Raw genomic sequence first — 27,129 nt, 5'->3', positions numbered from 1 at the left:
ATTCGCAAACTGACATGGCAAGGTGGGGGAACTGAACTGAAGATTGTGAAATTAGATTCTGAGAGAAACCAAATCAACAGATTTAGCCATTCCCAGCAGAGAGTATCTCTGTGATGATGACTGGAGCGCTGTAATAATTTGTAATGGGAAATGGGAAAGACTGGTTTGTAATTCGACAGATGGAATGATGTAGAAATTAGAAAATGAATCGTTGTATAAGCGGTGGAAGTATTTTTCGAATAAGTTTGTTTCTTTTTTCTCTCTTATTCTTTTTCTTTTCCCTTTCCTTTCTTTCTTTATTCATGTTTTTCTTTCTTTTTCTTTCGTTCTTTTTCCTTTTCCTTTACCCTCTCTCTCTTTTCTTTTTTCTCTCTTTAAACTTACCACGTTTTGCTATTTCTTTTCTGCTTCGTTAATTGGAAAAACTTTTATAAATTTTTATAAGCAACATAAAGCATAGAATATGTTTATTTGGGTTTTTTTTTGCTTGGATTCTCTGAAGTCTCTCAGCCCCACTCACCTCACAGAGTGTTTGTTGTGGGGGAGGAAGGGAAAGGAGAATGTGAGCCGCTTTGAGACTCCTTCGGGTAGTGATAAAGCGGGATATCAAATCCAAACTCTTCTTCTTCTTCTTCTCCACCTGCTGCTGGCTGTGGGTTACTTCCCCCATCTTTCCCTCACACAGCCAGAAGAAGAGCTGCCGGCCAATGGAGCCATGCTGTGCTACACCCAGTTTCACATTCGGCCTCCTCTTGCCACCGCCACCGGCTGGGGGCTATTTCCCCCTCCTTCCCCTCCATGGCAGGAAGAGGAGAAGAAGGAGCCGACCACTGAAGCCATGCCACGCTCGGCCTCCTCCACCCCTATTTTTTTCCAACATGGGGGCACCTCCAAAAAAATTATGGGGGAGCCAAAACAGCTGGGCCACCACGAGCTGGCACCTATGTTGTTAAACCACACTGGGCAGTTTAGCTCGGTGAGGGGAATAGCAGTCCCCTAACAACTCACAGCCCCCTTAACAAACTACAGTTCCCATGTGTCAGGGGCCGTGCTGAGGAGGGCTGCCCAGAGGAGGAATGGTGCAAGCCTCCCCCTTCCCCTGCTCCTGCTCCGAATCCTGAATCTTCCCAGGAGCAGGAGGACAGTATAGATTTGGAACAGTGGTTTGCAGAGGGACATAGTTCAGAAGGCAGAAGCTGGGAAATACTGGATGGGGAGCAGCTAGGAGAAGAAACACGGAGAGAGAGGGTTAACAGATTCACTGTCTCTGGAAAGCATTCATCCGCTCTCCCAGAGGTCAAGAAGAGCTGAGAAAGTGGCTGAACAGAAAGCACACAAAGCACAGAGGGTACCAGCTCAAGATTACAAGACATAGAAGTGTCATGGGTTAATGGGGACGTCAGGGGTTGGGATTCTTAATTGCGAGCACCGCCATTCCTAGGAGATGGGTTCTTTGTTCTCTCACTGTGATTATTAAAGTTTCTAACTGGTAAGAAGATTCCTTTTCCTTTGTTCTGCTTATCTACTGCCAGGGGGTTGGGGAGCCGATTCCATGGAGCTTGACACCATGATTCTTTGGGAGGTTCATAAGGGTGTGTAGGCAGCCCTCCAAATAATTTTGTGGTGCTCCTGTAAATTACCAAAACATGGCTTACCTTGCTGACTTTCCTGGAACACATGTCATTTAGGGCCAGTTTACCCATTGCAAAAGCACGTGGAAATCAACTGATCATATCAAGCAGTTTACTCATCTGGAGATTCTTTGTGCAACTGACAGCGGCTGCTGTTGCTTGGAATGCTAGACAGTGGTATGAAGATTCTCAGTGTGTTGCCAGAGATCTTTGGTATATATTCTTGTATAATTTATTTGCTTTTATGGATGTTTGTGTGCAGGGCTGCAAACACTTCCCAATTCAACCTCAAAGGTGAATGAGGACCCCATTCAAAAGGTTAGGTTCCCCATGAAACATCCATATTATTAATTTATTCTTATTTATTAAACATACTTCAACAAATATTCTCTGGTGGCCTTTACAGAGCACAAAAGCAAAATCCAATCCAATGCAGTATTAAAAATGCAGTATGCAATGATTGAAACAGCTATTAGTTCTTTGATGTTTCTCTTCAAGAAATCAAACCTTCCCATGCCACAATCTTGTTTCGAAAAAGTGACATTTATTCGTTTGTCATGCATCCCTCCTGAGAAGCTAAATTTAGCACAAGTGTCTGGGCAAAATGTCAGATGACACGAGAGGATATCTGTTGCACAACATACCATAGGAGTGTGTAGCATTTAACTTGGTTAAAAATAGTCATATACTTGACAAATGTGGCAGGCTCCTGTATTATATCAAATAGTGTGATAAACAAACTTTACAGCAATAATAGAGGTCAAAGGTATGCGGGGAAGACTGAACAGAGACAATCCAACAAACGAGTAGAACAAGTTATCTTATGTTTGATCAGTTTTTGGATGAACTCTCTCTATTACTAGCAACTAGTACAGATCATTTTAAGCAATTTTAACTAAAGAAGGACAAAAAACACATACCGTTAACAAATAAAATAATGCCTACACAAAATTTTAAGGTAGGTGGGGGTATTATGTACGTAATTTTTAACATGTTGTAAGCCATCTTGAGCATGGTTTCGATTATGGAAAAGTGACATACAAATAAAATGATGATGATGACTGATAGATAAACTATTATATGGCCATTATATATGTACACACACATAAACATTTCAGTTACAGGTAGGTAGCCGTGTTGGTCTGCCACAGTCAAAACAAAATAAAATAAAAAATTCCTTCCAGTAGCACCTTAGAGACCAACTAAGTTTGTTCTTGGTATGAGCTTTCGTTTGTACGCACACTTCTTCTGTGTATCTGAAGATACTTCTGTGTATCTGAAGAAGTGTGCATGCACACAAAAGCTCATACCAAGAACAAACTTAGTTGGTCTATAAGGTGCTACCAGAATGAATTTTTTATTTTATTTTGTATAAACATTTCAGTATTTTTTCCAAGCAGCAGACAACAGCCAAATTTTTGAACTGCAGAAGTCCTAAAATCAGTGATTGAAAAAAATATATATTCAAAAGTATCTATTATCTATTTCAGGTCATGAAATAAAAGCCAACTAATACTCAAAATAAGTTTCTTTGCTTCCTCCTAACCTTGGGGCAAGGCCTTTTCTGTGGTGGCACCCTATCTTCAGAATGCCCTCCCTGGGACCCTTGCCTGAGCTTTCTATTTTAAGCCTGTGATTCAATGGAGAATGATACGGGATCTGTTCTAAATTTGCTCCACACCAGTTGGTAACCCTATCCTGAAAACAGTAGTCTGAAACAGGATCTGCTTCCACACTGCACATTTACTGTAGAATAATCACAGTTTGCTCACTCACTTTTATTACAGGGCATCCGCATGATATCATGAACATAACATCCTGCTCCCATATTTTCTCTGTTCAGATTCCACCCCTACCCCCATCCCCATCTGAGCTCAGAAAATCTTGTTTCTTCCCCTTAACACAACAGAACAACTGCACAATTTATCCAGGTGTAGGTTGTGAGGGATCCCACTCCCTCACCCTTTCGATTCTTCCCCAACCGTGACTCTCCCTAAGTTTCACTGTCCACTAGGATGAATCCTTCCGTGGTTATATGGGAGTGTCTCTGGGGTACCTCAGTGCTTTACGTTCGAAACAACTCTTGCCACCTTTGGGATCTCCCGCCCTGGGTTCCCAAAATACTGCAGCTTGCCTTCCCTTTTTGGCAACTGCGTGGCACCTTTGGCTTCCCTGCCCAGTCCTCTGTATGCCAGGAAAATAAGCCACCCGTTCCCTCTATCACAGGAAACCCTTAGTGCTTTTCCCCTCAGCCACACCTCTTGAGGCACTGACGCACTGCCACAGTCAGCGAACGTTTAAACACTTTTAACTTTATTAAGGTAACGTGAAAACATGGATGTCTTGAGTTGTTACTGGTACAAATCTTCTCATATAATCCAGCTCAGTTATAATCTTTCCTGCATCCCGTTAGCATTGGTAATGACCTTTCCTTCCATTCCCCAAAGCCTAACCTCGCAGTTTCTCTTTCTAAACCTCCACACCCAACTGCCAAAACCCCCAACTGCCTTTCCAGGTTGTTCCCCCTCCTTTTAGAATGCCAAGTAGCTCCGCCTCCCAGGGAACACCTACCTAACATGGGAGTGATAGGTTAACCCATGATGAACCAGGCCTTATTCCGCCACATTCGTCCCACCCCCAAAGTCATTGCATAGGCATAGTTATACACTTTAAACAATGCCGAAGCAATGTATTGGAGCTTAATCAAAACCCACAACATAGTACTTCCCTTTTGTACACAACTTCTATGTTGCAACATAACTTAACAAATAATTTACTTTTTCCTGTATCTTATTTCCACCATAACAACTACTTTGGCACTTATACACATTTCTAATTTGGAATACCATTTGCTATCTTTCTATTTTTTTTTTCACTCTAGCATTCAGTCCTTGAAACATCTTGATAATGCATCAGCTATGACATTATCCTTCCCTTTTACATGTTTAATGTCAAAGTTGTAATCTTGCAAAGGCATACTCCATTGAATTAATTTATTATTGGTGCCTTTTACTTGGTTTAACCACCTCAAAGGAGAGTGATCGGTACACAGGGTGAATTTTCTTCCCCACAAGTAAGGCTTTAGTTTTCCAATCGACCACACTATTGCTAAACACTCCCGCTCTAACCTGTGTTGTTGTTTTTTTTTGTGTGACAGGTCTAGGCCATTCATTAATTGCTTTGACCTTGCTGTGGTCAGGCCTGATGACCCCACTTCCTAAAATGTGTCCCAAATACCATACTTGCCTCATGCCAATTTGACCATTAACCTTCAATATTACCTGGTTTCTGTCAAAATATGGTTTCAACATATTGACATGAAAAACCTTACATCGTCTCTCTTCAACATTTAACTCAACTAGATAGTTCACCGCTGATAGTTTTTCTATCACTCTAAAGGGTCCATCCCAGGAAACCTCGAGCTTCCGCTGTCGTCTGGGCCTCAACACCAGGACTTGGTCACCAGTTTGTAAATTCCGATCTCTGGCGTGTGCATCGTACCATCTTTTCTGTTGTGCTCTTTTTAAATTACAGGATGATAGTTCCTTAAGTTCCTGTAAATCACTTTGTAGATCCTGAAGATAGGTTAAGACGTCCGCATTCCCAATGGGTTCCTTTCCATTCCCATTCCGGGCCAATAAAACCACGCTTTTATTCTGTCTCTGGTTTTATTAATGCCTAGATAAGCAGCCATGGGTGACTCCAGTGCCAGCTGTAAAACTTGTAGTCGGTATTTCCGGGGCAAAACCAACTTTTTTTTTCATTTTCCATTTGGCTGCACCTTTTCTCCTTTTGGCTATTTTCATTTTCCACTTGGCTGCACCTTTTCTCCTTTTGGCTATTTTCATTTTCCACTTGGCTGCACCTTTTCTCCTTTTGGCTATTCTATGACGTCTCCCTTCTATTGCAGTAAATAGGCAGGGATTCTCTAAAGTCACTTCAGAGTCAGGACCCTGCACCTCATCCCACAAGTCTCTCAGAGATTCATCTTCCCTCTGTTCCACTAAAACCTGGGTGCTAGATTCCTGTGCATTTGGTAGCGTAATCAGTACTTCCTCTCCCACAGGCTCTGTGGTTGGTGCATTAATGGCAGGATTTGAACCCACAAGGGCTTCTGGTTTCGCTCTTGTGATAGCATGTATTTGAGGTCTCCGTTTGGCTAGGTCGTTGCCTATCAGGACAGGAACCTCCAGATCATCCCAAATACCCACTGTCCACTTGCCATTAAAATCTTGATACTGAATATTCACTTCTGCTACCTGCACCTCAAACTCCGGTCCCCATATACCTTTTATGCTGTAAGATTGGTTTGGGAGATATTGTTCCTTAGGAATACAACTAGATCTCATCAGAGTAACTTCCGATTCAGAGTCCTGTAGTCCCACTAACTCTTGTCCATTTACTCTGACAGTCTCCAAAAATTCCTTATTAACCTCTTCCTCAGATCTCCAGACCTGCATAACTTTTGCAGAAGCCTCTGTTTGACTATACGTTGGCTCCTGGACTGGCGTCTGCGGAAGGTTTTTAGTATCTGTTTGAAGTAACAGTTTTACTGGCTTCGCAACAGCAGCTGCAGTTTGTGCTTTGACCACTAGAGGGCATTTATTTTGTATGTGACTCTCACTTTCACAAAAGAAGCACGTAATTTTCTTTTGAGGAGACTTATCAGACTCGGATTGTCTGACAGGATTGGGTTCTTGTTTTTCCTTTCTTTCCCCAACTTGCCACAGTTTATTTTTCTGTGAAGGCTTAAAGAATGTGACTTCTTTACTATCTTGGCTCTGAGATAATTTTGCTCTTAGCCGTATCTCCTCCAGCCTCAGTCTTCCCAACTGCACTTCTCTCTCCATAGCAAATCTCTCCCGTTCTGCCTCAACCTTGGCTAATTGTATTCTTTCAGATTGCATTCTCTCCTCAGCAGCTATCTTAGCCTTTTCTGCCTCAACCTTGGCCAATTGCATTCTTTCCTCAGCAGCTATCTTAGACTGCTCCTTTTCTGCCTCAACCTTGGCTATTTGTAATTTGAGTTTCATTAACTCCAGTGCGGAACTCGGATCTTCCCTTGCCTCAGATCCTTCTGTTCTCTCATCTCCCCTTGCCTCTTTAGCTTTCCTCAAATGTGCCATTTTCCTGACTGGAAAATCTTATCAAAATCACACAAAACTTGGCGTGTGGGCTTTGTATTCGAATCGCGACGCTGCCACCAATAAATGTGAGAGATCCCACTCCCTCACCCTTTCGATTCTTCCCCAACCGTGACTCTCCCAAAGTTTCACTGTCCACTAGGATGAATCCTTCCGTGGTTATATGGGAGTGTCTCTGGGGTACCTCAGTGCTTTACGTTCGAAACAACTCTTGCCACCTTTGGGATCTCCCGCCCTGGGTTCCCAAAATACTGCAGCTTGCCTTCCCTTTTTGGCAACTGCGTGGCACCTTTGGCTTCCCTGCCCAGTCCTCTGTATGCCAGGAAAATAAGCCACCCGTTCCCTCTATCACAGGAAACCCTTAGTGCTTTTCCCCTCAGCCACACCTCTTGAGGCACTGACGCACTGCCACAGTCAGCGAACGTTTAAACACTTTTAACTTTATTAAGGTAATGTGAAAACATGGATGTCTTGAGTTGTTACTGGTACAAATCTTCTCATATAATCCAGCTCAGTTATAATCTTTCCTGCATCCCGTTAGCATTGGTAATGACCTTTCCTTCCATTCCCCAAAGCCTAACCTCGCAGTTTCTCTTTCTAAACCTCCACACCCAACTGCCAAAACCCCCAACTGCCTTTCCAGGTTGTTCCCCCTCCTTTTAGAATGCCAAGTAGCTCCGCCTCCCAGGGAACACCTACCTAACATGGGAGTGATAGGTTAACCCATGATGAACCAGGCCTTATTTCGCCACATAGGTGACCAATTGCACAACTATTCAGATTGTTTGGCCAGTTATGTCAGAAAGATTGTCCGGATGTTTAGCCAAACTCTCCTTTCTTGTAACTTGAAGCCATTGGTTTGAGTCCTACCCTCCAGAGCAGCAGAAAACAAGCTTGCTCCATCTTCCATGTGACAGCCCTTGAGATATTTGAAGATAGTTATCATATCTCCTCTCAGTCTCCTCTTTCCTAGGCTAAACAGACCCAGTTCCTTCAACTGTTACTCATAAAGCTTGGTTTCCAGACCCTTGGTCATCTTGGTTACCCTCCTCTGCACATGTTCCAGTTTGTCAACATCCTTCTTAATTTGTGGTGCCCAGAAGTGGACACGGTACTCAAAGTGTGGTATGACCAAGGCAGTATAGAGTGGTACTATTACTTCCCTTGATCTGGGCTGGATCTAGACACATCAAAAAAACGTTTTAGGAAAACGTGTTATAAATCTCATATAGTCAAGACTCAGTTCCCAAACGCCTCCATTTTGGAATGTTTCAGCTCCCGAACACCGAAGACCCGGAAGGAAATGCTCTGGTTTTTAAACGTTTTTCGGAAGCTGAATGTCCAACGCAGCTTCCGCTTGTGTGCAGGAAGCTCCTGCAACCAATCAGAAGCTGCAGCTCGGTTGTTGAACATTTCGGAAGCCAAATGGGCTTCCGGAACGGATTATGTTCGACAACCGAGATTTGACTGTAAAGTAATGCAAAATCACATTGCCAAAGATCGAACTCTACAGTGCCACCTAGTGTCACAGTGTTGTTACGCATTTATGCTTTTCTTTTTTTTACTAATGTAGCTGAGTCCCTGGACACGATACTTTTGTTGATGCAGCCTAGAAGAGCATTAGCTTTTTTCGTTGTTGCATCACACTGTTGGCTCATGTTAAGCTTGTGGTCCACCAAGACCCCTAGATCCTTTGCACATGTACTGCTATCATCTATCTATCTATCTATCTATCTATCTATCTATCTATTTGAATTTATATACTGCCCTATACCCGGAGGTCTATCATCATCCCTAGCTAGCAAGACCAATGATCAGGGATGATGGGAACTGTAGTCCAAAAACAGCTGGAGACACAAATATTGGAAAACGCTGTTCTAAATGAACAAACAAACAAACAAATACTATGCTTTGTTTCATGCTATACTTGTGAGCAGGCAGACAAAAAATGTCTTCATCCAATGTGATTTAGCAAAGAGGCTGCTGCAGTGTTTGCGCCGTTCTGTTTACAGCTGTGCTGGGGAGAAGGGGGGAGAGAGAAAGAGAGAGAGATCACTCCCCGGGGAAACACAAGGACAGTTCTCCCTGGGCACTCGGGGCCTTGATCCGCACTGTGTGCTGGGGTTGCCAGGGGGACACTGGAAGCAGCAGCAGGCGGAAAGGTAACTGAAGTAGCAACGCAGAAAGTTCACCTGGCACACTGAGCCTTGCGCTTTGCAATTAGATCTGGGTTTGCTGCTCAAACAGACACCTCTGTCTCTGTCAATGCAGCGAAAGCAGCACCGTCAGCCTCACTTGGTCGTGCCGAGATAAGCTTTAGACAAACCAAGGCAAACTGGACACTTCTTCCCCCTCTTGACTGATTTCCCAGGGGGTGAAACTGCTGCGCACAACAGTACACAGGATTCCTGCAGGAAAGTGGACGGGGAAGCATTTCCGCACCCCCTCTTCCTTCCTAAAGAAACATGACTTTTCTGATGATGACAAGGGACAATGATCCCAAATGCTTTCTGCAGGTGGAAAACGGGCCGGGAAATGTTTTCGTGACCCAGCTAGGAGAACACAGGTAAGATGGCCCTTAACGTGTGTGATGCATTCCTTAAAACAGGGGCGTGGGGGAAACTTTTATTCAGTTTGAGGGCCGCACTGTCAGCTGGGAAACCATCTGGGGGCCACATGCCAAGGTGAGTGGGGTCAGGGGATGCTGCTCTTACTCCCTTGTACAGTGGGTTACATTCTAGCCATGGAAAAGATAGATGTGCCTATAGGCATGCTACTGATTTGTATACATGTTAGATGGGCATACCTATTTTCTGACAGGCTAGTTGCATTTTAATTATTATTATTTAATTAGCATATTTATGCCCATCCCTTTCCTCCAAGGAGCTCAAGGTGATGCAAACACTTCTCTCCCTCTCGATTTTATCCTCACAACAACCCTGTGAGGTAGGTCAGGCTTGAGAGACAAAGGCGGGCCCAAAGCCACGCAGTAGGCTTCATGGCTGAGTGAGGATTCGAACCCGGGTCTCCCAAGGCCCTAGCCACTACCCCACACTGTCTGCCGTCACTGGGACTGCTTGCTCAAGGAAATTATCATTTCCAAGTTACACACCAAAGGCTTCCAACAGGATACAGAAAAACATAACAAACCCATTCTTATCCCGATCAAATCACTTGGTGGTACGGCTCAAGTGGATCTCATCAAACTGCATGGCTGGGGCCAGGGATGATGTCACTGCTGCCTCTTTCCACAGCATTAAAATGCCAGACCAACAGTAACATGGCATATAAAACAGTTCCCACAGACACCCCCGCATTTGGTGTTTGCGCTGCATGGGGCAAAGAAGATTTCATGCTGGGGGGGGGGGTGGAGTGGAAACACACCGTGGAATTTTTTTAAGCTGTTGACATCATTTCAGATCTGCCCACATTTACTCGTGAGAAAACGGAGCAAGAACTTTGCAGAGAGCAGCAAAACACATAGGCCCTGGATCTGTGGCGATCCTAGGGAGGTCTGACTAACCCCCATGCATCCTCATAAACTTAGATGCCCAGCTGGCGGAGACAGCTTTGAAAAGGCCTGGATGGATTTGAAGAATTATTTGCAGCTTCTACATGTGGGCGTCTCTTTAGCTGTCTGCAATATGTCATTGGTCTGCCAGATAATGCTTTACAGTAGGCTTGTCAGCACTGTAGATTCTTTCTCCAGGAATTCAGCTGTAAGTGTTACCTGAACATGTGAATGGTGAAAGTGAGGGGAGGGGCAGTGCCTCGCCCTCAGTGTCATCATGCCTGCTCCCCACTCAGTCCCCCCAAAACAATATGGGGAAGGTCATCAGGGTTTTTCGCTGAGGGCTTATTCACACTTCCTGCTGCTTTCCACCAGAGAAAACCACTCTTTAGTGCTCAATTGGACAAAACAGCGATTCAGGTTTCCCCCAGATTGCCATTTGTTCCGATCCATTGCTAAAGAATGGGGTTTCCCTTGGAAAACAATGGGGAAACCGCTTAGATCCATGTCTAGAATAAGCGTGGGTCAAGCAGAAACAAGGACGAGCCCTGAGTATCAGTAGACTCCTGGCCATTCTGAACTGGAAAATTTCCTGTGGGAAAATAAAGCATTGGAAAAAGTTACTGCCTCATATTACCGCTGGGTGGCTGAGCAGGGAAGAGGGTTCTTCTTACTCCTCACAATATGTAGGAGAATTATTGAAGGTATCATATCATCTGATCCAGACTGAGGATTAACAACTTGTGCTGAAGAGCTGCCCTGGCTGATTTTTGATTTTTGATTTTTTTGGCACTTTTTGCTCCAGCACAAGATCAGGCAAGCAAGCATCTGGTTTTTCCAGATCAGGTGGCAACCCAACTTGTTGGTATAGAAAATGATCCCTTGCAAAGCACAGCTGCAGGATTAGAGTATGTGTAATTGCAACTTGGATTTGCATTCCACATTTGGTTGCTCACACTAGGACCTTTATTTGCCATGCCATGGGCTTCTTTTCTAGCCATTTAATCTGATTCATTCAGGTATGCTTGCAGCAATTGCCTGTAAAGATGGTCAGGAGGACCCTGTGTAGAAAAGACCTTCCCAATTCCAACTCCCATCAGCCCCAGCCAGCATGACCAGTGATCAAGAATGAGGGAATAGGGATTTCCTAACAACTGCATGCACACTTATAGTTCCCAGGATTATTTGGGAGAAACCATGGCTGTAGTATTATGCTACTTTAAAACTATAGTGCAGATGTGGTCCGTATTTGGATACAACCCAAAGCAGGTTTTCCCTCTTAAGAACTATGTAAATTAATGTATATTAATAAATTCACTAATTCCTCAATTAAAACATATATTAAATCAGCTAGCAGCCCAATCCCATATGGCTACTCAGAAATAGGCCCAATGAGGCTAGAAAACTGCAAGTGTGAACGCAGCCTGAGTTTTCATTGGGTGACAAATCTAGTAATATGTGATCAAACCCTAATTTCCTCCCTTTGTCCTGTCATCAGTCCTGGTTCCTCTTCAACTGTGTTGAACACCTCTCACTGCAGTGTTTGCCAACCCAGATTTCTTGGACTACAACTCCCATCAGTGGACGGGAACTGCAGTTCAATACATCTGGATGGTACCAGGTTGGCAAAGACTGCTCTGATGATAGCAGTTGAGTGATAGGACCATGGAACTAACCCAGCAGGTGGCACTACAACTGTTTTGTCTCCTCCTGAATGGGGCAATGTAAAGGTCCCACCTGGATCACTTGAGTTGTGACCTTGCAACCCTATGTCGCTAGCGGTACTATTTAGGAAGGAGCCGCTGCCGAACTACTCCCCTTAAGCGTTGCTTCCTTGTGTTGAAAGGGGGCGATGTCTCCTGTAAACTTGGTATGTTAAGGGATTTACCCTGTATAGGGTAGGTGCTCAAGGATGAAGCAAGATGCCATAGAGGTGCCATTGTGATGCTTCTGGCTATCTCCCCCAACTCCTAGATACTTCTGTTGTCACTGCTGTCAGTCTCCAAAAGTTACAGCACAGATTTATATCCTGGAGTTTTAAGGAGCATGTACAGGTGGGTGACTTGCAGCCTGGGGGCTTCATGTGGCCCCATTGCCATTTTATGCAGCCCCCCAAACCTGCCGCTATCCATTTCTTTCTGCAGGAATCCTACATTCCATTTATTTTTATCACTATTGTCGCTGGCTTTGCCTCCCTCCATCTTTCTATATAGTTTCTCAATAATTGGAGAAGGTGGGATTTCATTTTTTTAAAAAAAAAACCCACACCCCATTTGAAGGGGGGGGGGAATCTTGCTGTTTGTATGACTCCTGTTCAAAGGACTCCACAGCTTCTACGTTGAAATCTGTGGGGCGATCAGAATCAAGAAGGGCATACAAAAGAACTCATCACATGGTTGTTGGCAGCAGCTAGGACATCTATTGTACAAAAATGGAAGACATTGCAAGAATTGTGATAGGGGGGATAGGGCATTTCTTACAGTGCTGCAAATAGCCTCTGGGACTGTATGGCTTTGCCTATGCGTGAAATGTGGCTTTCTGAAGGATTTGTGAATGTTTTATACAGTATATCATTATGTCTCTCCATTTTGATTTTGTATAGACTGAGAAAATTTGTATGTAGTCCTTGCCCTCCCTACTTGGGTTATGTTTTATGGTGTGTATGTACAACATATAATAATAAAATTGTTGTGCTTCCATCATGCAAGTATGTGTGTGCATGTCTGAATGTGCAGCGCACAAAATTTAGAAAGGAATTACATTTATTTGCTTTCTAAAATGGCGGTTGTTTTGGTCTGCTTTACATAAAAAGAAAAGAAAAGAAATTCTCTGTATACTTATTTCAGAGTAACCCCACAAAACCTAGTGGGGGTTACTTCTAAGTAGACCTTCATATCATAGGGGAACCGGACATGGAGGGAGCCTGCTGCATCCCGGATCAGGCTTGACCCAGGAGTGGAGCTGCGACTGGGCCCAGGCACAAGAAAGCTTCCTCAGCAGCAACATTGTGTGCCACAATGCAGCCAAGGAGAGGAGTGGCAATGTTGGCGCCAACTCTCCTCTCTGGAGCTGCAGTTGGCAGTGCTGGTCCGCCATGCAAAAATGCTGCCTCCACAGCTCTTTCACAGCTCCAGTTAGGGGACCTGTTGCGGGGCCCCCTTCAAAAAAAATGTGTCATGCCACCCCAACCACCCATGCTATGCCACTGCCTGTAATATGCCATTGATCACCCAGACCTTGAGAATCAAGACGGTGCCTGTTTTTGTCTTCATCTACATAAGCTCATCCTGAGTTCCATTTCCTGGTCACACCAAAGTGTGACGGAACATTCGGAGCTGCCTTTCATATAAGGAGAGTCATTTCTAGGTGGTAAGGGTCTATGACAACAATTTACCTTTTTTCTAGGAAAAAAGAGGATGAAGATGTGCCTCGGATTCCTGGCATGCGAGAGGTCAGCTGCCTTTGTCATTCTCTTTCTCAGACAAGAGGGCTGGGTTAAATATAGGACAGGGCTTCTGTTTCTTTATTAGGTGTGCCAAAAGCAGAGCTTTGGCAGAAGTCAAGCAATTCTCCGATAATAACCGTGCCTGGGGGATTGAACTGGTATCCAGGGGAAGATAATATTCTTGTAACTGTTAAAGCCCTACTTGGGAGTTTGCCTTCTGTGTTAATTCAACATGCAAGAGGGGAGAGCAGGAATGAGCATGTTAGCTCCGTCCTCTTGTCAGCATGTGCAGTGGACAGCTTGCTTGACTCATGCAGGCTGAGGCTCCCTGCATATGGGGAGCCTTGTCCCTCCAGATGGCACTGAACTATAACTCCCATCATCCCTGGCCCTGTAGACCTGAAGGAGCGTCTACACCCCAATCGTTCAGCCTGGACACTGAGGTACAGCTCTGAGGCTGTTCTGGCAGTTGCCTCATTGTGAGAATACCCCCTAAACATTTTTTTAAAAGAAAAAAAAGTTGTGTGTACAAACACACACACACACAGAGAGAGAGAGAGAGAGAGAGAGAGAGAGAGAGAGAGAGACTAGATAATCTTAGGGCACCCTTCCCACTCTACAGTTCTCTCTCATTCCATCTCTCTCTCTGTGTGTATATTTGTAAAAACCAATTTTGTTTTCTAGAGCACCAGTGACATTTTGCGGCATCACAGAAAAGCACTGCAAAAATTCCGGCTTCGGAAGAAAGAATTTGAAAATGAGCAGGCTTCTGCGGAACTGACTGCCAAGAAGCAAGAGTTCAAAGAGAGGATGGAAGTGTTGGCCCAACGAAGAGAGGCACTTGAACAAAAAGATCAGGATGTAAGCATCACCCTGCATCTATAAGGAGGGCATTTGGAGTTGGGGTCTAGGCTGGATCTACATTGATCTGTTAAACGTTATTAAATATAATGTTATATAACGTTCAACAGTTTTCCATTGCCAGTGGCTTGCTGCTCGGCATTGCCCTCTGGTGTCAAATTTTAATAATGTATTTTCAGGGTTATAAACCACGAATGTAGATTTGCCCCTAGACTGTAGTCTGCTTCACACTTGCTGTTCAGCCATAGTTTTAGCATTGCGGGAATGAGCCTCAACAGTAAGCCTCAGGCTGACACCCTTCTCCTTCCTCCTGTGATTTAGCTGCATTACATGTGAAAAGGTTTTCAGCAGATCCTCACCAATTGGGTACCTTGCTCAGTGGTGGGCTGAAGAGCAGGCAGTAATGATGTTTGCTTGGACTTTAGTCAAAATATACCACTTTTGTTTGGATTCAGAAGGGTTCAGGCACTACCATTCTCACACAGCTGTAATGATGCAAGGCCAGTCAATGGGGGCCAGTCAGGTGTGCTAGCTATAGGGAGCCGAGATGTCTTCACCCCCTCTGTATTTGTTGGAAGGGGGCCAGGCCCCCTCAATGTTGAGGGGGCAAAGGAGGCCGAGTGTGGATCTAAGCACGGCACAGCTTCAGTGCTCAGCCTCCTCCAGACAATTGGAAAAATGAGAAAGTGAAAGAAACCAGAAATGACATTCACTCATCCTCAACTGTAGCTCCAGAGCACTGTGCAGGCAGGCAGCATGATCACAAGAGGACTGTAGATGGGATTTGAGATGGAACACTAGCATTTTGTTTTGTGGGTTCCCAATTCAGCTGCTGGTATCTCTGTTTAAAAGCTTCAAGTATCAGATGATGAGCAAGACCTGCCTGAGACCCTGAAGAGTCTCCTACTAGTTGCAATATGCAATACTGGGCAAGATAAACCAGCAGCCTGACGAGGTATAAGGCAAAAGTGCTTGGACCCTCGCCTAAAAAGTGTGGAACAAGTGGGAAACCACTTGGACCCATGCTTCCTAGGCATGGAGAAAGTGGAAGTGTGAACGAACCCCAAGTTGCTGTGAACTTAGTCCTAGGTAAGTGTGTAAATATCTGCAGCTTAATCAGTCTTCCCTCCATTTTTTGTTAGTGTCCAGGATGGTAGGATGAATTCATTCTCCTTTTTCCCCCTGAAACAAATGACTTCCCCTTCATGGGCGTCCACCTTTGAATACTGAGCAAAACTGATGCAAAACTGATTAAGCCTTCTTTCTCCTTCATTGTTCAGAGGAAGAACCGAATTCTTGAATTTGACGCATATATTAAAGAGTGTAATCAGAAGAAGGAGCGTGTCATTCAGCTGTACCACCAGGAACACACACTTAAAGTACTAAAGAGGCGTGAGATATTCAAACTGAAAAAAGAGCTTAAGAAACTCCAAGTTAGGTATGTGACTGATGCTTTTAAGACGGATTTGAGACTGAGCCACGGGTATCTGGGCAGGGGTGCAGTGAGGCAATCTTAGACACTGGACTTCTGGAGGCCCCATCTTTAGATGCCAATGTGTATTACTTCACTTACTTCAAAATGCTGTAAGCCAGCTTTGCTGTATTTGGGGACTCTCCTGCTGGGGACATTCCTTTGAGTGGGGCCCTGGACTTCAGTCTCAAAGTCTTCTCCTGATAACATCACTGCACATTATTCTCCAGCCGGCAAGCATGGCTGGCTTTCCTGATCTGAAGGTCCTGTGCCCTGGCAGAATAGAATCATCATCAAAATTCTATTTCTTAAGAATGGGGGCTTGCTAAGAGGGCCATAGCTTAAATTGAGAAGGCTGTAGTTCAGTGAGAAAGCATCTGCCTTGCATGCAGAAGGTTGCTGGTTCAATCCCTGGCATCTCCAGGTAGGGCTGCCAATCAGTGCAGACATTATTGAGCTAGCTGGGCCAATGGTTGACTCAATATAAGGCAGCTTTCTGTGTTCCTAAATTGAATCTTTTACATATTTACGTAGAGCAAATGTTTAATTAACTAAGAGTACAGGAACACGGGTGGCACTGTGGTCTAAACTTAACTCGAACGTCCGCAGCCCGGGGTGTGCGCAACCCGGGGTATGACTGTAGGTACTGCTCTGGTGGAAAGGTAAATGGTGTTTCCGTGTGCTGCTCTGGTTTGCCAGAAGCAGCTTAGTCATGCTGGCCACATGACCCAGAAGCTGTACCCTGGCTCCCTCGGCCAGTAAAGCGAGATGAGTGCCGCAACCCCAGAGTCATCCGCGACTGGACCTAACGGTCAGGGGTCCCTTTACCCTTTAGCTTATAGTACTCAGCCACCATTCCCTCCTTTAAAAACACAATGGCACCCCAGCTGTGGAATATATTTCCCCCTGAGTTCTGCTGGTGCCTACCTCACTTTCAGCTTTGGTCCCAGGTTAAGAAGACTCGACTGCTTTCTTGGGGATTTATTAATTGTTAACTGTGCTTTGTAATAATAAGGGAATCAGCCACTCTGTGTTTTAAGATGGTTGTGATTCATTTTTATCTGCTTGCTTGAGTAACAAAAGGGTGGTTCCAAATGTATCCGTGTACCTTGCCCTGAGTACAATTTGATGTAGAGCTGGTCACAAATATTTTGATAAATGAATGAAACAAAAGCCAAGTCCCTTTTGGGTACTCAGGACAACATCTTGATGGTGCTGACCACATTTTTATCTGTAAGCCACATTGAGTCCCTGTCAGGGGGAAAAGGCGGCATATAAATAAATATATATACAAGAAGAAGGAGAAGAGTTTGGATTTGATATCCCGCTTTTCACTACCTGAAGGAGTCTCAAAGCGGCTAACATTCTCCTTTCCCTTCCTCCCCCACAACAAACACTCTGTGAGGTGAGTGGGGCTGAGAGACTTCAGAGAAGTGTGACTAGCCCAAGGTCACCCAGCAGCTGCATGTGGAGGAGCGGAGACGCGAACCCGGTTCCCCAGATTACGAGTGTACCGCTCTTAACCACTACACCACACTGGCTCTCCCATCATCATCACCAACTTGATACAGTGAAGGCTGGTCCATTAGAGCAAAAGGGGCAGGATTCCACCAACTTCACTGTGCCCCCAGCCAGCCCCTACCTGCTTGCCTTTTTAGTTAGATCCACTCCACAGGCAGACACTCAGTCTCAGTGTTGCCTCAGTAGAACTCCTTAGGGAGGAGGATGAGAACATAACTAGAGTTAGTTGACTCTGCTCATCATTGGCTCTGGCTTTACCTACTGTTGACCTCTCTGCCCTCCTCCCTACCAGTCCCAATAGGCACCAGGCAGCCAACACTGGGCTGAGCTGGTCTGTCACTCAAATGCACAGCTGGCAGGAACTGGTGGTGCGACTAAACATGGGCCATCTCTGCAGATCTTTGGCTTTCCATGGCAGCCGAGGTTGAGATGGGGTAGGATTGTCCCTCACATTTCTGAGTAGTGCTCAGGGGCGGAGGAAGGGGGGCCGATGGGAGCGCAGCTGCCCCCCCCGCCCGCACTGGGTGCCACGCCCCCGCAGGCTGCACACCACCCCCCCCGAACGCATGCCACGCCCCGCAGGCTGCACGCCCCGCCCCCAGAATGCATGCCACGCCCACGGGGCGCATGCCAGCCCCGCCCCCGCCTTCTCCCCACCGTCGGTGCCGGAGAACGAAGCTCCGCCACTGGTAGTGCTACAGCAACGATCCCTTTCCAGCAATTTCTAGTCATTTGTTGATAAGACAATTTTAAATGTCTGAGGCATTCCAAGCACCCCTAATATATATTTCTTCAGAAAAAAGGAACTACAGAAAAAGATGGCAAAATACAAAAGCGTCGAAGATTTCATGAAGAAAGTTGCCGCCACATTCCCACCAGGTGAGTATAATCATTAAACAGTTACACTTTACTTGGGGGGAACTCTGTACTTGACAAATGCGTATTTAGATTTCTTGCCTTTTGACTCACAAAAGGATCCACAAAACATCTTTCATAAACCACTTTTGAAGAGCCATCAAAAATAAAGAGTAGCACAAAAATACCGAAACAATAAAAACATGACCCTGATATGTGTTTTCCATGTATAGCATAATCCTCCCCGTTTTCCATTGCAGCCTCTCTTGGATATCCGGAAGACTCTGTGGTTGAAGCCCTCATTAAAAGGCACAAGTCACTGTTTGAGGAAAACCAGAGCTTGGTGAAGAATTTGTCCATCCAGCAGTGTCACATTGAGGAAACCCAAAAAGAATTAGGGAGCTTGCGAGAGGAACACAACACTGCGTCATTTGTAATGTTCACTGAGCATGTAGTTTTTATGAAGCCCAATCCATTCATTCCACAGGTCTGGTTGTACTAAGCACCGAGTGTGCTGGTTCTCTTCTGAAACCTTAGAGAAGGTCAATTCTGTCTTCTGAAACCAACAAAGCTTTGAGAACTATTTGCAGCACGTAGGAAACCCATGCTGTGTAATTCATTAGTATTCTCAACTTTTAGATCCCTGCGGAACGGGGTCCAATTAACTCTATAACTGGTCACACCACAAAGCCTCAGAGAGGATTTGCTGCTACTGCTGTTTTCTTTTTCTGCAGGAAGTGGGTGAATGATCTTTTTGAAAGTCTTTTTGAAAAATATGATTATGGCTTCCCCCTCTTCCCCCATTGTGTGCTGCTAGTGTACTGCTGCTGCTGCTGCTGTTTCATTGTGTTCTACTAGTTTGCATCTTCCCTCTCATTGTGTACTACTAGTGTACATCTCCCTTCTCTGACTAGCAGTGGCTTTCGAGAATATCAGGTAGAAGATATTTCCTATGGCCTGCTTCCTGTTCTGTTAAGTGGAGACGCTCCTGGGATTGAGCCTGGGACATTCTGCATGCAAAGCATGTACTGCATCACTGAGCTATGGCTCTTCCCCATAAGCCTAAGCGCTGCTGTGGTGGAGGGGGAAAAGCCATTATTACAGCACCAGACCCTTTCGTACCATTAGGAATTGGCTGCTGTTTTCTGGGCAGTGCCGCTCACTTATTCTCAGGGAAGCCTGGGAGCCTTGAAATACCCTACCCTGACTTTCCCTGGCTAGCACCTATGATGGCTATGTTCTACTTCCACTGTTGAAGGAAATTTGCCTCTGAATACCCGTTGCTGGACTAGGTGGGTCCTTGGCGTGCTCCAGCAGGGCTCTTATGTGCCCATCAGGAAAACTCAAAACAGTCAAAACCTCTCCAGATACAATTTCTCTTTCCTTCAGCTGCCATACAGTTCCAAATAGTCTAATGCGACTGTGAAGTGTTTCTGCATATATTTGCATATGTAGGTGGGTGAAATCACTTGCAAAGCCTCTATTTCCTCTTGCAAGCTTGGTTAATATTTTTATTGTTAATTATTACATTAATGTTTACTGTATGCCGCCCCGAGATCCTTGGGTAAAAGGCAGATTACAAATGCCGTAAAATAAATGTACTTACAGCGCATCCCTAAATTCCCATTTTATGGCTTTGCCTAGATGCTGCTCGGCAAAATTTCTGAACTTCAGTCTAAGAAAAGTGCGCTACAAGAAAAAAAGGCACACTTGTGTCACTACATTAACAATGAGGAATGTCTCATTGATCAAAAGGTAAGTTTCTCTGAGTCCCTACCCCACCCCCAAAGCTCCTGGTTATTGATTGGATGTTGTATACAACTTAGAGATTAAAAATGTATATATTACAGGGTTTATAAATACTTTTGCTTTTAAGTAAATAAAGTAAAATACAGCTCCCATTAGCCCCAGCCAGCATGGGAGTTCAACAATATCTGGGCTGGATCTACATTACTCTTTTAAACATTATTAAACATAATGTTCTAGAACATTTGTTTCCCTTTGCCAGTCACTTGCTGCTCTGCAGCGCCCTCTGGTGTCACATTTTAGCAATGCATTTTAGCATTATAAACCACAAGTGTAGATCCGCCCCCCCCCCCGGAGGGCTAAATGTTCCCCATGCCTGCCTTAATTTGCAAAAAGCCCACTTTGAGGATAGTGGAGGGGCAGGACCGATGGCTGAACTGGGATTGAATTTGCTGCTGTGTCCCATATGAAATGAGAATTGCAAAGCTGGGATGAAAATGGATTTATATTGATAATGAATATGATGAACCAGCTTCTTCTTCTTCTTCTTCTTCTTCTTCTTCTTCTTCTTCTTCTTCTTCTTCTTCTTCTTCTTCTTCAAAAAGTGCTAACCTCACTCTTGATAAGAGTTGTCTTCTTTCACTACTCTCCAAGTATATGTGGATGTATAGTGGTGAGAAGGACAAAGTTCATCCATCTCTTTATGCTCATGCAGAGGCAAGATCTAAGCAGGATGCTGTTAGCAATCAACAACATGGCAGAGTTATGCTACATGCCTCATTATGGCCCTTTGGTCGACATGACGTTGCAGTCCAAGCTGGACATGATCCAAGTAAGTGAAACCAGCCATGTTTTTGAAAACCCAAGACTGAGTGTAACATTTTATCCATGACTGTTATGAACAGCAATAATCTAAGGGGATAAAGCATGCATTTTTAGATCAGGGAGTGGAGCAATAATACACAAAGCATTTTTACCCCATTCTTCAGCCCCACTCTTCCTCTTGACTTGACTGATTGCTGCCACCGGGCCTGGGCAGACTACAGACTGCACACACTAGAACAGGCATGTTCGACAGGTCGATCGTGATCTATTGATCGATCGCGGGACGTTAATGGTAGATCGCGGTCGATCGCATGACCCTTAGCGTTTGTCCTCCGAAAGCGTTAGAAAAAAGGAATCAAAACTTGCCTGCCCCTCCCCCAAAAACTTTGCCTTCCCTAAAAAAAAGCTCAACAACCTTGCCTCCCCGAAAGAAAAGCTGAACAATTTTCCCTGGCAATGACAATGGGTAGATCACAGCCAGTATTTTAATACTGTACTGTGAGTAGATCGCAGTCTTTTGGGAGCTGGACGTGCCTGCACTGGAAAATGAGACAGAAAGTGCTCTAAAGGGTAGGGGAAAATGTCTACTCTTTAGAACCAAAGGATTCCTATCTCTTGGTGTGGAAACAACTCGCACATTATTCATAGCACTGACTTCATTTGTTGACTAAAAAACACTGAAAAGCAGGAAAAGACAGTCTGCACGTTTCAGTTGCAAACTTTTAAAATACGTGGCTGGTTGACTTTCTTTTTTTATGAAAGTTTAGAGTCTGGGTCCCCTTGCAGGCAGGGCGCTGGTGCAATTGCACCACTGATAATCCAGCCCTGTTGGCCATGCAGCAAGATAAAAAGGGAAGGAGAAGCTCAAGAACCCGAGGCTTTGCTCAAGCATGTTGCGTGTAGCAGCTCAGGCACATAGTATTTAACCATGGTTTACTGCAGCCTCCTCCAGCCTTGCAGAAGTTTCAGAGTGCAACTTGCATCAGCCCCAACCAGCATAGAGCAAGGATGATGGAAGTTGAAAACTGAAACATCTGGAGAGCACCAGGATCTGGATAGCTGTTTTAGAGCTATGTGTGAACTATCCCAATGTGTTGTGCAAGATTAATTTTCCATGTGAATTTGCAAGACACTTTCTCAGTACTTCAGCTTAAGCCGCTCTCCTTTTAGAAACTAAGCTTTAATAAGAACCTTTCTCTCTTTTTATTCAGGAGTCCATTATGAGGAAAAAACAGATCGTAGAGGAAACAAAAGCATTGCAGTCTGATGAACTTAGAAGGTCATCCTCTCATCTTTTGAGGGAAAGGTCAACTTCTACTCTTTCTAGGGGACAACTTAAAAAGCAATTAAGCTTTGCCAGTAACGACAAGCTGGAAGACATAGGAGAAAAAGCATAATGAGACAAATCTCTTTTAAAAATTCCATATACAGAATGGGAGACACTGCATGGACTAGTGGAATATTTATAGTAGGTTCTGCACACAAATCAACACAGATGGATGTTAATGCATTACCATAAATGCTTTGATTTGTGGGTGAAAAGGTCTTTCATGCTCATTTTTGTAAGTATGGGCTGAGTGATCTTGAGGGGGCAATTTCTTTCTGCCTGCTAATTCTATGTATTTTGGTGTTTATGGGCTTACTGGAGGAGTGGAAGCCAATCTCTGAAAGGAGTACAATTTGGAAGTGCTCCTACAGCCATCCATTCTCCAGTCAGGTAATGGCTTTGATTAGCTGGCAAACTGACCATAGCTAGTTCTAGGGAAGACTAATCTAGCCATCATGTTCTTTACTCTTGATCTGGGCTACATGGCAGCTCCCCCGCCCCGTGCCAGTTAAGCACGCTTTAAAAAAAAAAAGTGGATAATGTAACCTGTACTTGGCTCTAAATCCCAGCACATATTTTAAAGGAACAGAAACAGGAGTACAATCTGCAAGCTTCTGTATTCAGAGCATTCAAACAGTGATCCACACGTTTGTCGGATCAATATGTAGTTTAGATTCTACATTGATACACTTTGGATGAAAAGCAGTTAAAGGCACAGCCTGCTAAGTGATGTAATGGTTAGAGTGTTGGACTAGGACCTGTGAGAGTGGGGTTCAAATCCTCACTTAGACATGAAGCTCACTGGGTGACTTTGGGCCAGTCACCATCTCTTAGCCTAACCTCCCTCACAGGGTTGTTGTGAGGATGAAATGAGGACAAGAAGAAGTATGCACACCATCTTGAGATCCTTGGAAGGTGGTGTGTGTGTTTCTGAGTAGACATTGGTAGGCTGTTAGGCTTCTACAAAATTATTGAATCATAGAGTTGTAAGGGACCACAAAGATCATCTAGTTCAACCCCTTGCAAGGCAGGAAGGCTTTGCCCAACCTGGGGCTCGAACCCATTGCCCTAAGATTAATAGTCTCATGCTCTATCAACTTTAGTATCGGGTATATATTTATATTCAGTTCAAGACAATTATCAACATATCCCTTTGGGTTTTACAAAACTACGGGGAGCAGAAGAGTCTTCTAACCATTAAATTATTTTGAATCTGTGCCCAATAGACTGTTTGTTTTCTGAGTCTCATTTTAACAGTTAGGCTGATATGTTTGTTTTCCAACTGTGGTTGTGAAATGAAGTTTAAGTGGATTTGTTACAAAAACTCTGTTTGTATATTCCAACTATGTTTCTCGCCGTTATAAAATAAATGATGCAATTCTCAATTCCTTTGTTGCACAATACATGTAATATGTGAACAGCAGTTGTACTTTTGGAGGCTGTGAAAGTGCATTTGACTCATTCTCCAAATATTGACTTGGCAATTTTGTACATTTTGGCCAACAGTGATTTTTATTTATTTATTTCAGTATGGTTACTAACAATAGTGCAGGTTGTTCCCATGTTGTCTTATCAGTTACAATAAGAAAGCTGATTGTTCATTTTTTGTCTGGTAAGACACCCAAAGAACCCAATTTTAATATATCCTACAAATATATATATTGGTTTTATTCCAGTGTGGCTTCTGCAAAAGAACATTGGGTATGGTGAAGGTGCTGATATTTTTTTTATGGATTTCCCAGGGTCATCTGTGGAGAGGGAATGACTATTAAAGCCAGTTTAATTTTGCAGGTTTGATGCCCTCAGTGTTCAGATACTTTACCTGGAGCCAATATTAATGTAATAAAAATATTGTTAAAGTATCAGAATGTGTATACCACTTAATTGTAAAAATCTCTAAACCAGGCATAGGCAAACTCTGGCCCTCCAGATGTTTGGGACTACAATTCCCATCATCCTTGACCACTGGTCCTGTTAGCCAGGGATGATGGGAATTGTAGTCCCAAACATCTGGAGGGCGAGAGTTTGCCTGTGCCTGCTCTAAACCATTTACATTTTTTAAATATAAATTAAAATGATTGATAAAAATCAGAAGTTAAAAACAAGTTGGCCTAATTTCTCCCCAAGATATATAAAAAACCCAGCAGTTAAAAGCTATGCATTAAAATGTAAAATTACATATTAAAATACATGTCAGCTTTACATATTAAAACACATGTCAGCTTTTGCCTAAGCGAAAAAAGGTTTTAGCAGGTGACAAAAACAGTACAGTAAAGATTACCTGCCTAATGTTGAAGTGTAGCTGCTGCCCTGCTGAAAATACTGATTCTGTACAAGTGCAGAAGAAACATTATGTGGCATCTGTAAAAGTGCCAGTTCATTAGATCAGAGGGATCGAGTGGTCATCTCTCTCCCTCTGCTTCTGAGGAGTCAGCATGAAGAACATTCCATTGTGGGGCCACAAACCATTTTGGTCCCAAGAGCACATTTGCAAACTGGAGAAACTGCACATCCACTGCAACCACACAGATACCACAACTGCATATGATTGGCTGTGAAGCTTAATCATGGCCTCAAAAGTCAGAGCTGGAGGGGGAGGAAGGGGTCATCCTTCCCTTCCCAGTTGTGACCATCCTGAAATTCCTTCTCTTCGCTTGAAGTAAGCATTGTATGTCTCATTAAGGAGTAGCAGACATTTTAGACAGTGGAGTTGCATCTGGGTAAGGAAGGGTTATGGGCATGTGGGGGTTAACTCTCTGCTCCCCAGCTATGAGTGGGTCATCCCCCCAAATCGCTATTCATATATTTGCATCAGAGATGCAGATCAAGTCTGTTCAGATTGGAATTCACATGGATGGTTGGCGAAGGACTCTGTGTGAGAAGCAGGGAAAGGAAGACCTCCCAGGGTGGGAGAGAAAGGGAATCTTCCAGGTGAGCCAGTGGCGTAGCATGGGTTGCCAGTACCCAGGGCAAGGAAAGTTTGGCACTCCCTAACCAGCGGCTCCATGAGGTGCTGCTGCTGCTGCCAGGCGGAACTGCAGAGCAGTGCTGGGATATGTGCATGCCTCCTCAGGCTGGGGCACTGCCACCACTGTGAGTCTTGCTGTCTGCCCGCCTCCTCTGCCAGCAGGTATGCCACCTGGCCAAGGGATGAAAGGGCCCATCCTCTCCCAGCTCCTGTTCAGCATGAGGCGGGCCAGAACAGGGAGCCCCTTGCAATGGCGCAACGAGCACTCTCCCTCTCCCTGGCACCGCTGTGCCAGGCCTTTGTTTCCCTTTCCTTCAGGTAAAATCCCCAATGGAGAATGAATCACGAGCGATGGTGGGTTTTTCTTTTGGTAAAACAGGTTTCAAACAAACTTTATTATAACAGATGTAAACAATGAGTTTTGGTTCTTCTTCTTCCACAGAAATGTAACAAACAGTGCTGTTGCTTTTTATTAAAACGTATACTGTTCCAAGTTATAGGCTGTATGCTGTTCAGTCTTTAGGTTACTTTCTTTTGCACATCTTCCATAGATCAGACTTCTTCACTCACACTTCAGGAACGTAGGTTTTTAACTGGACTGTTTCCCTTACAGACCCCCAAATCCTCCTTGGCCTTGGAATCACTACTGCCCTTTCCTGTCAGAGTATTCCCTCAGAGGACCCTTTTCCCTGTAAACACCATGTGGGACTGTGTATTTTCTATTTTAACCGTGTTCTGCGATTCAGAACCTTAAAGCATATACAGTGGTGCCCCGCTAGATGAAAATAGCATTTTTTTCGTCTAGCGAAGCGGCAATGACAGCCGCGCTCTGCTAAACGGAAAAAAAAGACAAAAAAATTTCATCTTGCGAAGCAGCCCCATAGACTTTTTCGTCTTGCGGGGCATCTTCCACTAGACGAATGCTGTTCGTCTAGCGAGGCATTCGTCTAGCGGGGCACCACTGTACTGAGAGTTCTCGGCTCTCCTCAGCTCTACCACCTGTCAGAACAAACTCTCCTGACAGAACCCGACTCCCAGACCCCATGAATTTGTCATCAGACAAAGGTTCTTGAGAGCAGATGCAGTAAGGCCCACAAGGCCTACACAATCATTCAAGCCTGCTAACTGCTGTTAACAGCAAACCGCTAAGTCACTGTGACTCATGACTCATCTTGAGTGATGACTCATTCTCCCTATAAAAGTAGCCGGTCTCTTTGCGTGTCTGTGTGAGTTTGTATCTCAGCCAGTGTGTGTGTTGTGTTGTGTTGTGCCAACAAAAATTGTGCCAGGACTCTAGTACGTAAATCAGTAACTAAGACTGTGCCTCTGTGAAGAGCCAGATAGCTGCTATGAGCACTCTGTGTATGCTCTTTAACTATGCTGTTTATGAACAATTTTATTTTCTCAAGTAAAAGTTTTATTCGCCTAGGAGAAAAAGGAAGGATTCGAAGGAAAATAGGGCATTGGTGGAAAGAGTAGTGTTATAAAGATCTATATGAGGACATGTGGACTGGTTGAAACACACCTATAAGTAAGAGTGAACTATACGGTTGGGTATGACAGGAAGTCGGAAGGGATTGGAAAATGGTTTGAAAATATTGATATAGGGGTTTCTTTGGGGGGGAAGGGGGTGGGTAGTTTCTAATTTTTTTCTTTCTTTTATTTTTTCTTTCTTTTTTGCTAAAACGGATTTATCTGTATGATAGTATAATTACACAGAAATCAATATAAGATAGAAGTAACAACAAATTAAGTAATCGTATTAGAGTTCAGTAAACTTATCACTTGTTTTTTATTATTATTGTCTCTGTATTATTTTTTGTA

General features: G+C 44.2%; 1 protein-coding gene across 1 annotated transcript; it reads left to right on the top strand.

Annotated features, from left to right (window-relative positions):
* Nucleotides 1-9,109: 9,109 nt before the first annotated feature.
* On the top strand, nt 9,110-22,810 carry LOC117060815. The gene is made up of 9 exons (XM_033173364.1): nt 9,110-9,341; nt 13,692-13,737; nt 14,416-14,592; nt 15,873-16,030; nt 18,381-18,463; nt 18,700-18,926; nt 20,084-20,194; nt 20,901-21,017; nt 22,222-22,810. The coding sequence occupies exons 1-9, from the start codon at nt 9,241-9,243 to the stop codon at nt 22,405-22,407; spliced, it is 1,206 nt and encodes a 401-aa protein (XP_033029255.1). The 5' UTR covers nt 9,110-9,240; the 3' UTR covers nt 22,408-22,810.
* The last annotated feature ends 4,319 nt before the right edge of the window (nt 22,811-27,129 follow it).

The sequence above is a fragment of the Lacerta agilis genome, chromosome 1 (assembly GCF_009819535.1).
Source record: "Lacerta agilis isolate rLacAgi1 chromosome 1, rLacAgi1.pri, whole genome shotgun sequence".
Classification (NCBI taxonomy): Eukaryota; Metazoa; Chordata; class Lepidosauria; order Squamata; family Lacertidae; genus Lacerta; species Lacerta agilis.
The sequence above is the reverse complement of the archived record's forward strand: the minus strand, read 5'-3'. Positions and strand labels throughout refer to the sequence as shown.

Bases quoted from the DNA above. Each gene is read 5' to 3' on its own strand.
- LOC117060815 (XM_033173364.1), top strand. From the start codon at position 9,241: ATGACTTTTCTGATGATGACAAGGGACAATGATCCCAAATGCTTTCTG. The intron at 14,593-15,872 runs GTAAGCATCACC...TTCATTGTTCAG, and splicing joins TTGAACAAAAAGATCAGGAT to AGGAAGAACCGAATTCTTGA. The intron at 21,018-22,221 runs GTAAGTGAAACC...CTTTTTATTCAG, and splicing joins CCAAGCTGGACATGATCCAA to GAGTCCATTATGAGGAAAAA.